At 44.9% G+C, this 14124-nt stretch overlaps 1 protein-coding gene across 1 annotated transcript; it reads left to right on the forward strand.

The window, feature by feature from the left end:
* Nucleotides 1-910: 910 nt before the first annotated feature.
* Nucleotides 911-9547, forward strand: cnn3a (calponin 3, acidic a). The gene is made up of 7 exons (XM_076994624.1): nucleotides 911-1167; nucleotides 6572-6693; nucleotides 6918-6984; nucleotides 7218-7355; nucleotides 7506-7622; nucleotides 7725-7871; nucleotides 8399-9547. The coding sequence occupies exons 1-7, from the start codon at nucleotides 1111-1113 to the stop codon at nucleotides 8741-8743; spliced, it is 993 nt and encodes a 330-aa protein (XP_076850739.1). The 5' UTR covers nucleotides 911-1110; the 3' UTR covers nucleotides 8744-9547.
* Nucleotides 9548-14124: the final 4577 nt, after the last annotated feature.

Below are 14124 nucleotides of genomic sequence, written 5' to 3' on the forward strand. Positions count from 1 at the left end.
GCGGGCCTGCAGTATTTTGAGGAAGAGTGAAGTTGTCGGCAGCTGTCTGCAGTGATGGTCAACGGCAGTGGGAGAGACTGGTGTGGCAGTGTTTCAACACCCATGTTAAAGTGATCCAATTCAAAGCTGGAATGTGTATAATAAAAGGTGATTGGTCACCCTTCTGCGTACTCATCATAAGTCACATTATCTCCTGACACGCTGGCTATCCGCAGAATGCTTTGAAAGATAACTGGAAAATAAAGTATACGTCCTGTATTACGGATCACCTCAGCACCTTTGATATGTTCTGTGCTTGTCCCTTCACCTATCATAGTCGATCAGAAAACCTATGTTTTATCTCGCCTGGCTAACTTCAGAGTTCTACATTACTGCTGGAGATTTTTGGACTTTTACTGTTCCTTTGAACCTCACGCTCAGAGTTTGTTAGAGCTTTAGATTTTATTTCCCTCAGTGTTCATATGTTCAAATACTGTCATTATATGGAACCTCAATTTCATGCTGTAGTGTACACACATAATTACTACTAAATGCACACAACCGCATGCACCAACATTTGGAAAGGTCTGTACAAGTGATCCACACTGCACATACCTTTAAAAAAACAGACTCAGTGGGCTCTATGTTCTATTACGTCCTCATTACAACCTTAGAAGGTAAAATGTGCCCACAGCCAATTCATACAAGCCTGAACCATTGTTTAAGCCGTGAAATAATACATCGTCGTATGCAGATAAATATCCAAAAAAGCGCATAACGATTATGTTATAATTCAGGTCGCTCAGCAATGTTTGGAATCTCAGCAGTCAGTAGATCCCGACCGCAGCGCCGCTGTAACAATAGATCCGCGAGTATGACGCCGGAGCGCTGTGATTGGCCGACACAAATCCGTCAGGGATCTTGCGACATTTCTCCTCACAAAAGTGATCTACTGAGGCCAGAACTTCCCGAGCGAGCGCAGGCGGCCCCACCGAACCTCCCGAGCGGATTTAATGTCTTTTGGCTGTGCCGTAGTGGACTGCCGAAGTACCTCGACTGTGATTTGAAACCGCATTTTTAAAACCACTTTGTTGCCAGATACACACTGACACAAAGAAACTTCACGGAACCATGACCCAGTTCAACAAGGGACCCGCCTACGGATTATCTGCAGAAGTTAAAAGCAAGGTACGTCGAAATGAACATTTTCTTCGGCGTAAAATGTAGTTAATATTTGTGTGAATTGTAGAGTAGTAGTTCACTGCAGTCTGCAGTTTTAACGTGCACGTAAAACATCAGTTGTCCCGTGTCTCGTCAGGCAGCTTTTGTGCTTTTATTCGGAAACCCTTCCCTTAAAACCGGGTCCAAACGCCAGAGTAACTTCAGTGCTCTTTTGAACGGAGGAAAACTTTCATAGGGATAAAGTAGAAATGTGGTTGTGCTTTAATGTAAAGTATTATCTACTAAACCGTATAATAGAAACAGCCCACTGTGTGTGGACTAACGGACTATGGTGTCAATCTGGAGATTTTGAGTTTGTTTTAATATTTTGTTGTAATTCTGCGGCATTAATGATATTTGTAGGCCCACATGTCGAAAAGCCAACGGCTTTATTTCATGTCAGTCGAAAACAGTATAAAAGTGTAATTATGCGGATAAATGAAGTCCGTTGAATCTGGTTGTTGGACGTGTGCACCCTCCCTCCTTAGAGAATACACCACGACAAATACGAGCTGCTTCACTTCATCTTAACGGTGCACTTCATGTGCTTGTGTGAAACCATGGTAGAAATAGTGTGGGCAGAGTTCCTTTATATGAGTTCCTTTATATGTGACCTCTTAACCCTGAGTGCAGATTTCTAGTAGCCACAGACTTTGCAAGTCTTACTGAATATTCAGAAATGTTTGGATGCAGTCTAGTATGCTAACTCTGTGTTTTGCAGTCAGTGTTGTGGGAGTTTTTTTTTTAGTAAAAGTCTTTTTAAAACCCAGGAATTCAGAACATTCCTGATCTCTGAGGTTTACAGAGTCAGAGGGGTACGTGGTCCCACGGAGAAACATGCCCACCAACGTTTGGTAGCACAAAGCTTTAACCCCTAGAAACTGATTTCACACAACACTGTGTTTAAAAAGGCAGCTTTCTACAGTGTGATGGATTTGCTCCTGGGATGTGTGCGGAAGCACAGTTAAGCTGTATTGTGGCTCCACTGGCTTACCTCCTGTGGCCAAGGATATCTCTGAACCATGTGATCCAAGGTCTTCTGCCAAGCCCTGCCTGGGAGAGCACTTTACTCTTAAATAATATGAGAGCCATTTTCTTTGTCCATTACTGTTTTTTTTACATGATGAAAGCCAAACAAATCTATAGTAAAGAATGTGAAGTTAGGTGAAACCCTCAAAGCAATCGTTTTCCCCTCTACCTCTTTAGTTTTACAGATTTTCTTGTAGAATGTGAGTTTGTGTTCTATATCTTTGTGGTTTCTCATTTTGCATTCATAATGTCAGTAATTCTACACCAGACACAGACATTGTGCTTATGCAGGATTTTGGTTGTTTTATATACAAACATGTGAATGTCTTACAAAGCTTAGCAGTGTATAACACTGACCACTTAGCAGCTGGTGTCATTCTCCGCTTTATTGCATCTTTTGTGACATTTGTAAAATGTTCTGGTTGAAATTATTCTCAGGAGTACGGGGGAGAACATCCTTCTCGGGAACATTTTATTTTCCGACCTTCTCCATGGGTCGTGTGCTTTTGGAGGCTTGTTGGTGTTTTCTAGTTTCAGTAGTAGATGGGAAAGTTCATTACTCAATGCTGATTGTGTATTCTGTTTTCTGATTCTGTTGCTCGTGAGAAGAATGTGAAGTAGACTGAGAACTTTCAGTATAGTTTAGTATCGTAGTATCTGTTGTTCCTGTTATCTTTTCTATCAGTTAGTCCTCCTATTTGCACATAATTTCTGGGATGATTAAGTTTGGTGAAAGGATGAATTCAGTATCACATGTTTCCACACTCACACACTGCCCCTTACTGGTTATGTAATATCTTCCTCGAGGGTCAGTCATTACCATTTTATCGGCAAAACACATCACTTCCCCATTTTACAGTTATCACAAGTTACACATTGCCTTCTTTAGTCTGTCTAAATTATTTACGTATGGACACGTCATCTTGCAGAATGAGTTATATTTGAGTCCTCAGATCTCTGGGGGAGGGGTGAGTGGCTGACTTTCATTGAATAATGTTTGCCTGTGGGTAGGTGGGTGGGTGGGTGGGTGGGGGGGTTGTTGGGACAGTTAGCAAACAGTCCAGAGAAATGTGCTGGATCTGCCTGAAATGCATCTGCTTTAGGGAAGAGGCTTGACGTGGCATAAAAATGGCTGTTGTGGTATTGTGATCATTTACTGCTGTGACTGATTTTAGTGTTTTCTCAGGTTGATGGCTTTTTTGTTTTGCACAATGCGTGAACTCGCACCCTTTATAAGATTGAATACACCTTCTGTCTTTTTTTTTGTTTTGTTTGAGAAACATCCCTTTATCACTGTAGTAGGTTCATGTTTCTCTCCATCTACGCTTTCTTGCTTTTTGCATGTCACCGTGTAACAGAGTGCAGCACAGGGGCATTCTGGGGGCTGTAGTGTTTGGAGAACAGTATGTGTGCATGGTTTTGGGTGTAACCGCATTGGGTTGAGCGCGGTGACCCACAGGCCATTCCTTCCTAATGCCACATTCTGATCACGGCTTTGTCGTACACCACCTTTTCTGACTCGTGTAGATGGAGTGTCCAGGTGGCCCGGCACTCTTGCGGCCTTTCCCTGTAATGTGCTGATGAGCAGATCTTTTCCTGGATCGGATCAGGCTGTGTGGAGAGTTACCAGCTGCAGCCTTCTACTGCCATTTGGAGTTGGACAGGAAAGTCCGTTTCCTCAGGCCATTGTTGCTACGCTTTAGGCCCCCCACATCCGTTGCGAGGCTTTTAAGCAGACCGTCTTTTACACGCCCCATAAGTGTTCCTGATCTTGATTTAAGATGCGTTATAAGTAGCTTTGAAGGCCAGGCGGACGGTGTTGTCTAAGGAGTCTGTTTTGTTTCGGTTATTGTGCCTGTTTAATCTACACTGTCTGCCTGTTAAAGACCGATGTACTTGAGGGTTCAAGGACTTTTTTGTGGTGTCGTCATTCGTCGAGTGAATGAGATCGAGAACTGTCTTGTGAGCTGTGTTCAGGTTCTGCTCATGTGTAAACGGTTCTGGTTGATTCCCCGCGTACAGCTGATCTATCTTCCTGTTGACGTGTCCTCGTGCTAACTGGCGGTTAAATATTAATCATGACATGTTGGAATGTCCGTATACACTTTGTCCAGTACTTTAAAAATATTTTCAGTCAAGACATCTGTAGGTTTGTAATCTATGACACTCATCTTGTTCACCTTACCATGCCATGTTAGTGTGGCGTCTACAAAATGAATATTTTCTTTTGCTGCCTTTTGCAATTGCATCATAAGCTGGATGTAAGTTCATGTCCGATAATGTTGCATGAAAGCCTGGACTGCCTGTGTCTGCTTCTGTCCTGATGGATGTCCTGTTCATGTGTGAAGATGCAGTTCATCTCTGGAGCAGAACTTTCTGGATTTTGCTCCAGAAATTTTAATGACCTTGCCAAGAAAGGAGATCTTGACTGGGACTTTTTGGGCTTGGCGTTGGCCGTGCTCCCGGAGGACGACTGTTGGAAGAAGTGAGAAACTCCTGCCCTCTGATCTGGCCCTGTAATCTCCCTGCCACATAGAGGAGTGTCTGTTCTGCTGATGTTCTAGTTCATCAGTTAACTTCTAAATTAATTGGTCCAGTGAGGAGCCTGTAATTGTGTGAGAGAACCTGAATCCATGGTAACCTTTAAATATCGCGCGCACACAGACGCACAGAACAGTCGGTCTTTTGAAACCTGTGGAACAAAACTCCATATTTGCCCTTTTTGAGAATGAGAGACTTTTATAAGGCTCTTGGCCTTTTGTCTGTCATTATGTGTGAGGAGGCTTCATGTGTGACCTCAGATTGCACATGGGGAGTGAGCGTGCCCTATGGTGGTGTTTTTATTTTTTCTTCCTCTTTTTTTCCTGGTGACTGCCCTCACATTCCAGCGGACGGGCTTTTTGCGAGGCACCAGCGATTTCACTGAACTCGGGCCAAAACGCGCCTCCTCTGCACTGAAAAGAGGGATTGAAAGCAGCATAACGAGGGCCTGAAGGCGTTTGGTTGGAGAGGCTACCGTTGACCATATGTTTATAAGAGCACTCCAACACCAGCTGTTCTGTATCGCCTTGTATTACTCACTCGGACCGCCTTACTAACCTTGTGTCGGCCAAGCAGAAGTGGGGGAAATACTTCCTTTTCGGTTCCAAATGTAATGTTGTTGTTGTTGTTGTTGTTTCTCATGCATCCTGCACATCACATGCACATTCTCCTCTTTGAGATTCAGTGTTAAATAAACATGGTGCTGTTGACCAGCTTGTATTGTTTATAAGCGAGACGGCCGGAGGTGTGTCTGTTCCTCACACCTGGCACATGCCCTCATTCTTTCACTTTGATGCACTTTACACAATATCTAACAGCTTTAACCACGTATCCCAGACCTGTGCTTCAGGTCAGGCAGGATGAGCGGTATTTCACACCGGCTTCTGTTCGTCGTGCAGCGTCTGGGGAGCGGGAGGGGCGGGAGGGGCTCCGGGGCAAAGTGTACTCCTGCTCAATCTGTCTTAGTTGGCTCAGGGAGCTTCCTGCTCACTCGGGTCTGATGACTCCATCAGCTCTGGCAGTGGAGATGCTGACCCCTGAAGCCGTCCTTGAAACGGCACACCAGAGAGAAATGCCATTCGCTGGCTTTCGCCTTCACGTTAGCTCTGCGCTAATGTCAGATGGATTCGTTCGGAAGGTTCTTGTTTTACTGGCAGTTGGGATAATTACCGTGGAATGGAGGCTTTACGTTTTGTCGAGTGTTTGTGTTGTTTGCACCTCATAGGGGTAAATATGCTCACAGTTGGATTGTAAACTTTCATGAATTCTAGCTGCCAGCTGGCAAAGGTCAAATGAAGTAAGTTATTTAAGGACTAATGTTATAGAAACAGCAGTTACCAGTCAGAGAGGGTCTATTTTCTGGTGCACGATTGGATTTGTTGATCATATAAATCAAGTGTCTGATGAAAACAAAAACCCAACCAAACGGCCTGAGCATGGCTTCTTTCCTTTCAGTTGGAAGAGACTGAATTATGCTTGTGGCATTGGTAATGGTATATTGTAAACATTTTCTATATGAGTCTTTGATTTCTGTGACATTTCTTGGAGAGATTGGTGTCCTGTCTGTCAAATATCTCCATTAGCTGATTAGTAGATGTATTTTAACAGGGCTGAAAACGATGGGGTTGCGTGCTAGTATATAATTACTACGATTGCCATCTGCAAGCAGCTACAATGCCTTCCTGAGCACTCTACATACCACGATCATTCCAGCAAAAGGCATAAAATATTATAATACACACTTTTAGCTGTAGGTACAGAATGTGATCTGTACCTCTGCTCATGTTTCGTCCACGTTTAGATTGCTCAGAAATATGACCCACAAAAGGAGGAGGAGCTTCGCTTCTGGATCGAGGAAGTGACTGGGATGCCCATCGGAGACAACTTCCAGAAGGGCCTGAAGGACGGTGTGATCTTGTGCGAGTAAGTGCTGTGTGTGTGTGTGTGTGTGCGCGGTGATGACTCGACATGCTCGGACAGACACGTTGTCCGTTGTCACATGGTAGTATCCTCCATCTTCAGGACATTCTGGATCAGGCATATACAGACACGATGGGCCTGTTTATATCCCTAATGTTTGTAAGCAGCTTTTGTTTTATAGTAATAAAAATGTTTAATAGAGTTTTCTAATCTTTTTTTAATTTTAGGTTAATAAACAAGCTACAGCCAGGAGCCATAAAGAAAATCAACCACTCTCAGTTGAACTGGCATAAGGTAGTTACACCTGCTTCTTATCCAACTCCAGACCTTTGTTCTGCGAGGCATTCGGTGTCCTGGACAGGAGAGACGTGCCTTCAGAAATAGCCCAGTAATGGCTCTGTGGCATCCTGTTCTGCCCTGCCGTCACGTGCTGCTGGGATATGTAGTCCTACTCAGCAGCATTTTACCTTACTGACATCATGTCTTGTATCTTATTACATTCTGTTTGGACCCTGTGCTTCCTGTAGTTGGAGAACCTTGGGAACTTCATCAAAGCTATCTTGGCCTATGGCTTGAAGCCCAATGACATCTTTGAAGCCAATGACCTCTTTGAAAATGGAAACATGACTCAGGTCCAGACTACACTTCTAGCCCTGGCCAGCATGGTATGCTCTTCACCTCTGACGTGCACCGGAGACCCAGTGTGGTCTTTCCTCGCACTTCTTTCTGGTCTTTTAACATTTTCACGTGTCCCTTTTTAAAACACGTGGACATGCATATCCTTGTTTGTAATGTTAATGTATTACTTTTTGTAGGCAAAAACCAAAGGAATTGACACAAAAGTTGATATTGGAGTGAAATATGCAGATAAACAGGAGAGACATTTTGACGATGAGAAGATGAAGGCAGGCCAGTGTGTTATTGGACTTCAGGTTAGACACGCACCATCTAATATACCATCAGACCAGTGGAGCCCTGCTATGTTGTCTTGTGGCGTATTGTGGACAAAGTGATTTATTTTCCAATATTTCCAGATGGGAACCAACAAATGTGCCAGCCAGGCGGGTATGACTGCCTATGGCACCCGGAGACACCTCTACGACCCAAAGACACAGACAGATAAGCCGTACGACCAGACCACCATCAGCCTACAGATGGGCACTAACAAAGGAGCCAGTCAGGTATCTCCAACGCACCTGACGTGAGATAGAAGTGGAGAGCATGGGCACACACACACAACCTTTTGATCTCTCTGTCTGTCCGTCTCTGTCTGTCCGTCTCTGTCTGTCCGTCTCTGTCTCTCTGTCTACATGTACTAGAAAATACAGTATAGGAGTAACTGTGACCACTCTATCAGGGTACCCGTGGGACCTTAAAAAGTCTTAAAATGTCTTAAATTTAGTTTTCCATATTCAAGGCCTAAAAATGTCTTAAAATGTCTGGAATTTTATGAGGGGAGGCATTAAATTATTATAAGTGTGTGTTGTTCAGTTGTTCTGGAGCGATGTGAACTTTGCCGAATCTAGCGCTAATGCAGAAAATAACCGCTCCAGGGTCCTAGTGCTAGATTCCTAGCGTTGGAGTATACGGCCTCAACAACGTCAACAACAACAATCCTACTGACACAACCTACTCTCCAGGTCCTTAAATCCTTTTTTTTTTTGTCATTGAACTGTGCTCTTCCCTCTCTCTCCCTCTCTCTCTCTAGGCCGGCATGTCTGCACCGGGTACCCGGAGAGACATCTTCGACCAGAAGACGGCGGTCCAACCGTTGGACAACTCCACCATCTCTCTGCAGATGGGCACCAACAAGGTGGCCTCCCAGAAGGGCATGAGCGTGTACGGGCTGGGCAGGCAAGTCTACGACCCCAAGTACTGCGCCCCCTCCACGGACGCGGCCGTCGTCCACGCCAACGGCAGCCAGGGCACCGGCACCAACGGCTCCGAGATCAGCGACAGTGACTATCAGGCCGAGTACCAGGAAGAGGAGTACCAAGGGAGTTACCATGACGACTACAGCGGCCACTACAACGACCAAGGCATCGACTACTAGGGAGAGCCGCGCTATTAGTTGAAGCAGTATTAATGCGTTATATATCAACAGAGCAAGTCTTTTGCTATCCTTGCTAGTCTTCCTTTTGTGTTGAGGGATGAGAGAGGCGCTGTGTGTGGGGGTGTGTGTGTGTGTGTGTGTGTGTGTGTGTGTGTGTTACTGCATTGTGCTTCTCACCTCTCATATTCCTCTATACTGCAGCTCCTCTATTAAGCGGCAGTGTTTTAAATCGGTCATAGGTAATATAGAATGGCAAGAAATCTAAAACCTGCTTATCCGAACATTTCTTTTTAAAATGTTTTTTTATGAAGTATAGAGAACTGTGAAGTCAAGATTACCCAATTGTACTATGCAGCATTTGCTCAGTAAGGTTCAGCTTTTATATCCCATGACTGTGCGTGTGTGTGTGTGTGCGTGTGTTGGTTTTAACTAAATGATTCCACATCTCAGACTGAGTCCTACCAGTTCAGCTAAACTCCACTGCAGCCCGAGAGCACTGATGATGTAAAGTGGACACACAAGTGGACCAAAAGCCTTTTTACATCACTGGAAATGTAAAATCATTTCGCTCGGAAATGATTGAGGTTGTGGTGCTTTTAAAAAGTTCCGTCATTAGACTGGATGACCAAAAAACCTTCTTTCTTCCAGCTTTTATCAAATAGTTTTATTTGTGCCATAATCTCTAATTTTCATATAAATTCCACTCCCTCTGTATTTATTGCAATTTCTCATTTAAACTGTTCGTCCGTCATATGGTTCTTTTTATGATTACAATGTATGTTATGAATAAAGCATTTAATGTTTTGTTTCTCCAAGACTTTCCCTTTGTAGAAATACAGTTTAATATTGTTACTTGACAATTTGTCCTTTTAAAACCAAAATATAGCATTTTCAGTACCCTCTATTAAATTTCAATTTCATATGACGTAAACAAGAATAAGACGTAAATAGCTTGACCCCTGCTTCAGAGTAGTGGTCTATAGTTGAAATATGGTTTCATGTTTAGCCTCTGATTTAATTAGCTAGCACACAGCTCTTGTATATTTTATGAAGGTGAAAGGCACAGAGACTTAGATGAGCATTCAATCTGCTCAAGGCAATATGGTAAAATCATAAATCTTCTGTTCTTGAGGCAACCCTCCGAGGGTGCAGGAGGACTTTTGGAAGCTGGCCCTTGAGCTAGTGGCCCCTGATTTCTTCAAATGCTTATATAACCTCCTTGAGTTCACTTTGAGTGGAAAACCAGAATCTAAAGTAGAGAAGCTCTGTATAAGTAATCGGAAAGAAAACTAACTGCATCTTGTGATTATACGCATGGTATCTTGACAGATGAGGGTTTAAAGGGACTGAAAGGTTTGCATCTTTTCTTGTGTATGTTAATACAGTTCTGTGCTCAGAATATTGTGATGGGGGGCCCAACAGGTCCAAACCTGCTGATCAGCTCCAAAGGATCTGGGTTGGATTATGTAGCGTAGCTTCCTGTCCAGCTGTGAGTGCAGCGTGCTGAAGGAAGAATACCAGACCTCGTTTCTCGGACCTGTTGGCTGATTGATGGAGAGTTTGTCCTGTTTTTGCACTAGCAAGTTTACATTTTGACATTATGACCTTAAGAAATGTCACATAATGGAGACCTGCAGTGTTTGCATTAATTAAATAAAACAAAAGTGAGCTTTGCTAAAATCTCTGGCTACTGAAATTGCCTAAAAATGTGAAGTACAATTTACAAGACATCGTATGTTCCAGTGAAGATCTGCCTGTGTGAGAACAATCCCACTGGATGATCTGGGGAGACGTTCTTCCCTCCAGCTGCTGCTAATGTGGGTATAAAAGTGGACCTGACGGCCAGTGATGTGAGGAGATGAGCTGGAAACTGAACCGAACCATCCTTGAGCTTCCTCAGAAATCTCTGGCCTTCTTTCAAATGCTGTCTCCTTCTTTCCCCCCTTCACTGCCAGGGAATAATAAGTGCTTTGTACTAGCTGTGGAATCCGGGACCAAAACGCAAGACTCAATTATAGGGAAGGCCTTAAAAAAAAAAAGACTGTTACCGCAGCAACCACCGTGGGCCTTTACAGGGAGACAGAAAGTGAAGCAGTCGTGCAGCAGAGAGTGTTCGGTTCCAGCTCGGTCGTGCAGTGGTGGGTGCACAGGGCCCAACCGTGTTCACGCTCCGCTCTCTAAAGCCTGAATGAGCTGCTGCGTCTACCTCATGCCTCTGGTATTCTTCAGTGTTTTACTTATGAACAATGAGGTAACGTCTCTCGCCATTGAAAACCTTTAATGCCGTGAAGCGTTTTAATATGGTTGCGTTAAGCTATTCAGCAGTGGAGGTATTATATTGTGTTGATACCGTGATCGATATTGGTTTGACCCAGCGGATACAAGCTGGGCCCTGTCTGCTTTTACAGATTTGATTTCACATTTCTCCCAGCCATCTGCTCTGTGTGTGTGAAACGTGATCGAGCTCTTCTCTGTGAATCTAAAGGCAATAGTGAGCAGGACAGTCTAAACCCTCTAAACCAGTCTAAACACTAAAACAGTCTCAGGGCTGCAGTCTGGTCTTTATTAGCAGCTCGCTCCTGCATGATGGTCCAGCAGCCGTAACTCAACACACCTCAGCTGAAGAGAGGAGGCATTTCAGACGGGGAGGGGAGAGGGGAGGAGAGGGGAGGAGAGGAGAGGGGAGGAGAGGAGAGGGGAGGAGAGGAGAGGGGAGGAGAGGGGAGGAGAGGAGAGGGGAGGAGAGGAGAGGAGAGGAGAGGAGAGGGGAGGGGAGGGGAGGAGAGGGGAGGAGAGGAGAGGGGAGGGGAGGAGAGGAGAGGGGAGGAGAGGAGAGGGGAGGAGAGGGGAGGAGAGGAGAGGGGAGGAGAGGGGAGGGGAGGAGAGGGGAGGAGAGGGGAGGAGAGAGGAGGAGAGGAGAGGAGAGGGGAGGAGAGGGGAGGAGAGGAGAGGGGAGGAGAGGAGAGGGGAGGAGAGGGGAGGAGAGGAGAGGAGAGGGGAGGGAGGGGAGGAGAGGGGAGGAGAGGAGAGGAGAGGAGAGGGGAGGAGAGGGGAGGGGAGGAGAGGGGAGGGGAGGAGAGGAGAGGGGAGGGGAGGGGAGGGGAGGGGAGGGGAGGAGAGGGGAGGAGAGGGGAGGGGAGGGGAGGAGAGGGGAGGAGAGGGGAGGAGAGGAGAGGGGAGGAGAGAGGAGGAGAGGGGAGGAGAGGAGAGGAGAGGGGAGGAGAGGAGGGGAGGAGAGGAGAGGGGAGGGGAGGAGAGGAGAGGGGAGGAGAGGAGAGGGGAGGAGAGGGGAGGGGAGGAGAGGAGAGGGGAGGAGAGGAGAGGGGAGGAGAGGGGAGGAGAGAGGAGGAGGGGAGGAGAGGGGAGGAGAGGAGAGGGGAGGAGAGGAGAGGGGAGGAGAGGGGAGGAGAGGGGAGGGGAGGGGAGGGGAGGATGTATTTGTCTTTACGCAGACACGTAGAGAGGGTGGAGAGGGTGTGAGGGAGGGGACCGGGATGGGGGGGGGGGGGGGGGGGGGGTTCCTGGAGCTGACAGGCTGTTCACAGTGAGATACAGCCCCCTTGCTAGGTAGAGCTGGGCCTGATCCAGGACCTGTGGAGATGTCTGGAGGCCTCTAGGTGTGGTACAGGTCCACCACTGAACGGAGCTGAATGGAAATAGTTTCACGTTAATGCACTTGCACTTTCTTTTGTTTCCATATTCTGTAGTTAGCAGTAAAATTCCTGTCATGCCTCTGTAAACGGAACCACTTGAGACCAGTTTTTTATTGTTCGGTAAGTACAGCCATGTCTTTACTATTCAAAATTCTTAAAAGGTTTTTTTTTTCCACGAAACACTGTAGTTTGAACTCAAATCATGGCGTGTGTTTTCACTAATGGCAGCCTACATGGTAGGATTTACATTACAAAATTTTATTAAGTTGAACTTTTTATGCACAGACAAAAGATGAAAGAAAAACCAACCATGTCCCATGACATCCGGATCTTCCTGCATGTTTGTAGCAGAATAAATAAATTTCTCAGATGATCAAAACATTTGGCAGCAGGTCACACTCAGCTGCACACAGACCAACCGGCCCGTGAACGTCCTCCCTTAATCCACAGACTTATTATTTATTTATTCCACGGATTTATTATTCGACAGCTAACAACAGACACGACACATGTCTCATTTGCAGGAACAGGAGCTGTTGCTATATCGGGATAATTATAAATATTTATAATATTCTTAATATTTATTATATATATATATATATATATATATATATATATATATTAATAATGATTTAGCCAATTAATATTTATTATGCAAGAGGTATGTGTGTCTGCGTTCTGTGTTAATCAGAAACAGCTGTCGAGAGTCACTGTGTGGCATTATCTCTGAATTGCTTGTTTCTCTGGCTCAAATGAGGTCTAATTTTCCTGGGCATTGACATCCATTCAGACAAAGCCACATTCATGGCCAACCTGCTCTCGTGGTGGGGAAGTGTGACGGAATGTAAGTCTGAACTTCCTAAACTCCAAGCAACAAATCAGCACCATCGGCCTTTGAACAATGAAATAGTTCTTCAGGGTGATGGGGAGCTACAGACATCTGATCTCAGTTACTAAACAGAGAGGTAAGATTACCTCTGTTTTAATGCCAATTAGTCAGCTAGTATGTCCCCTTCACAGACATTAAAAGTTCACCAGTAGCACTGGGAGAGAAACGCTTTTCACAATTCTTTTGTAGCACACGGCAGATCTCACACAATGGTATTTTTTCACTTTTCATTTAATTAAGATTTACTGGTTTCACAATTGGCTTGCAAAGGGCTCAATAAACTGCATTTGGTGTATGTAATCTGATAAATTCACTAGCACATTTTAGCGCTTTTACTTCAGTTCTCAAGCTTATGTTAGGCTGTTAAACCGCACAAATGTTAGGAGGAACAACTAAACTGCAAGGAATCTTCAGGAGAGGGTGCACAGGAATTTCATTGCTCTTGTTCAGATAGAGAATTACAAACTCTGAGACAGAGTCAGTGGTGGTTAAAACACCATCACCATGGTCGTGCTCAAAGAATCCACAGTCAACAGGGCCACTGGCGGTTGCTTTTGAAACCTTTTGACAATGAGCAGCGTGTTGGACCAGAACCCCCTTTCAATGGTTTGTGTGGAAGAGAAATTCTGAGTGCCCAGACTATGAGTTGATAAGTCTGAGTAAAATTCTGGTCCATTATGTAATGGTTCTCATAGTCCATAATCTTTCTCTCCTATCTCTTTGTCTCTTCCACTCTAATGTATTTAAATGTTCCTTTAATGTCTATTCAGTGACATTAAATTCTGATCTATGAAACAGATAATATTTTTATCACTCTCAGTGCAGTTCTACACTTTGCT

Source organism: Brachyhypopomus gauderio, unplaced genomic scaffold (assembly GCF_052324685.1).
Source record: "Brachyhypopomus gauderio isolate BG-103 unplaced genomic scaffold, BGAUD_0.2 sc153, whole genome shotgun sequence".
Lineage (NCBI taxonomy): Eukaryota > Metazoa > Chordata > Actinopteri > Gymnotiformes > Hypopomidae > Brachyhypopomus > Brachyhypopomus gauderio.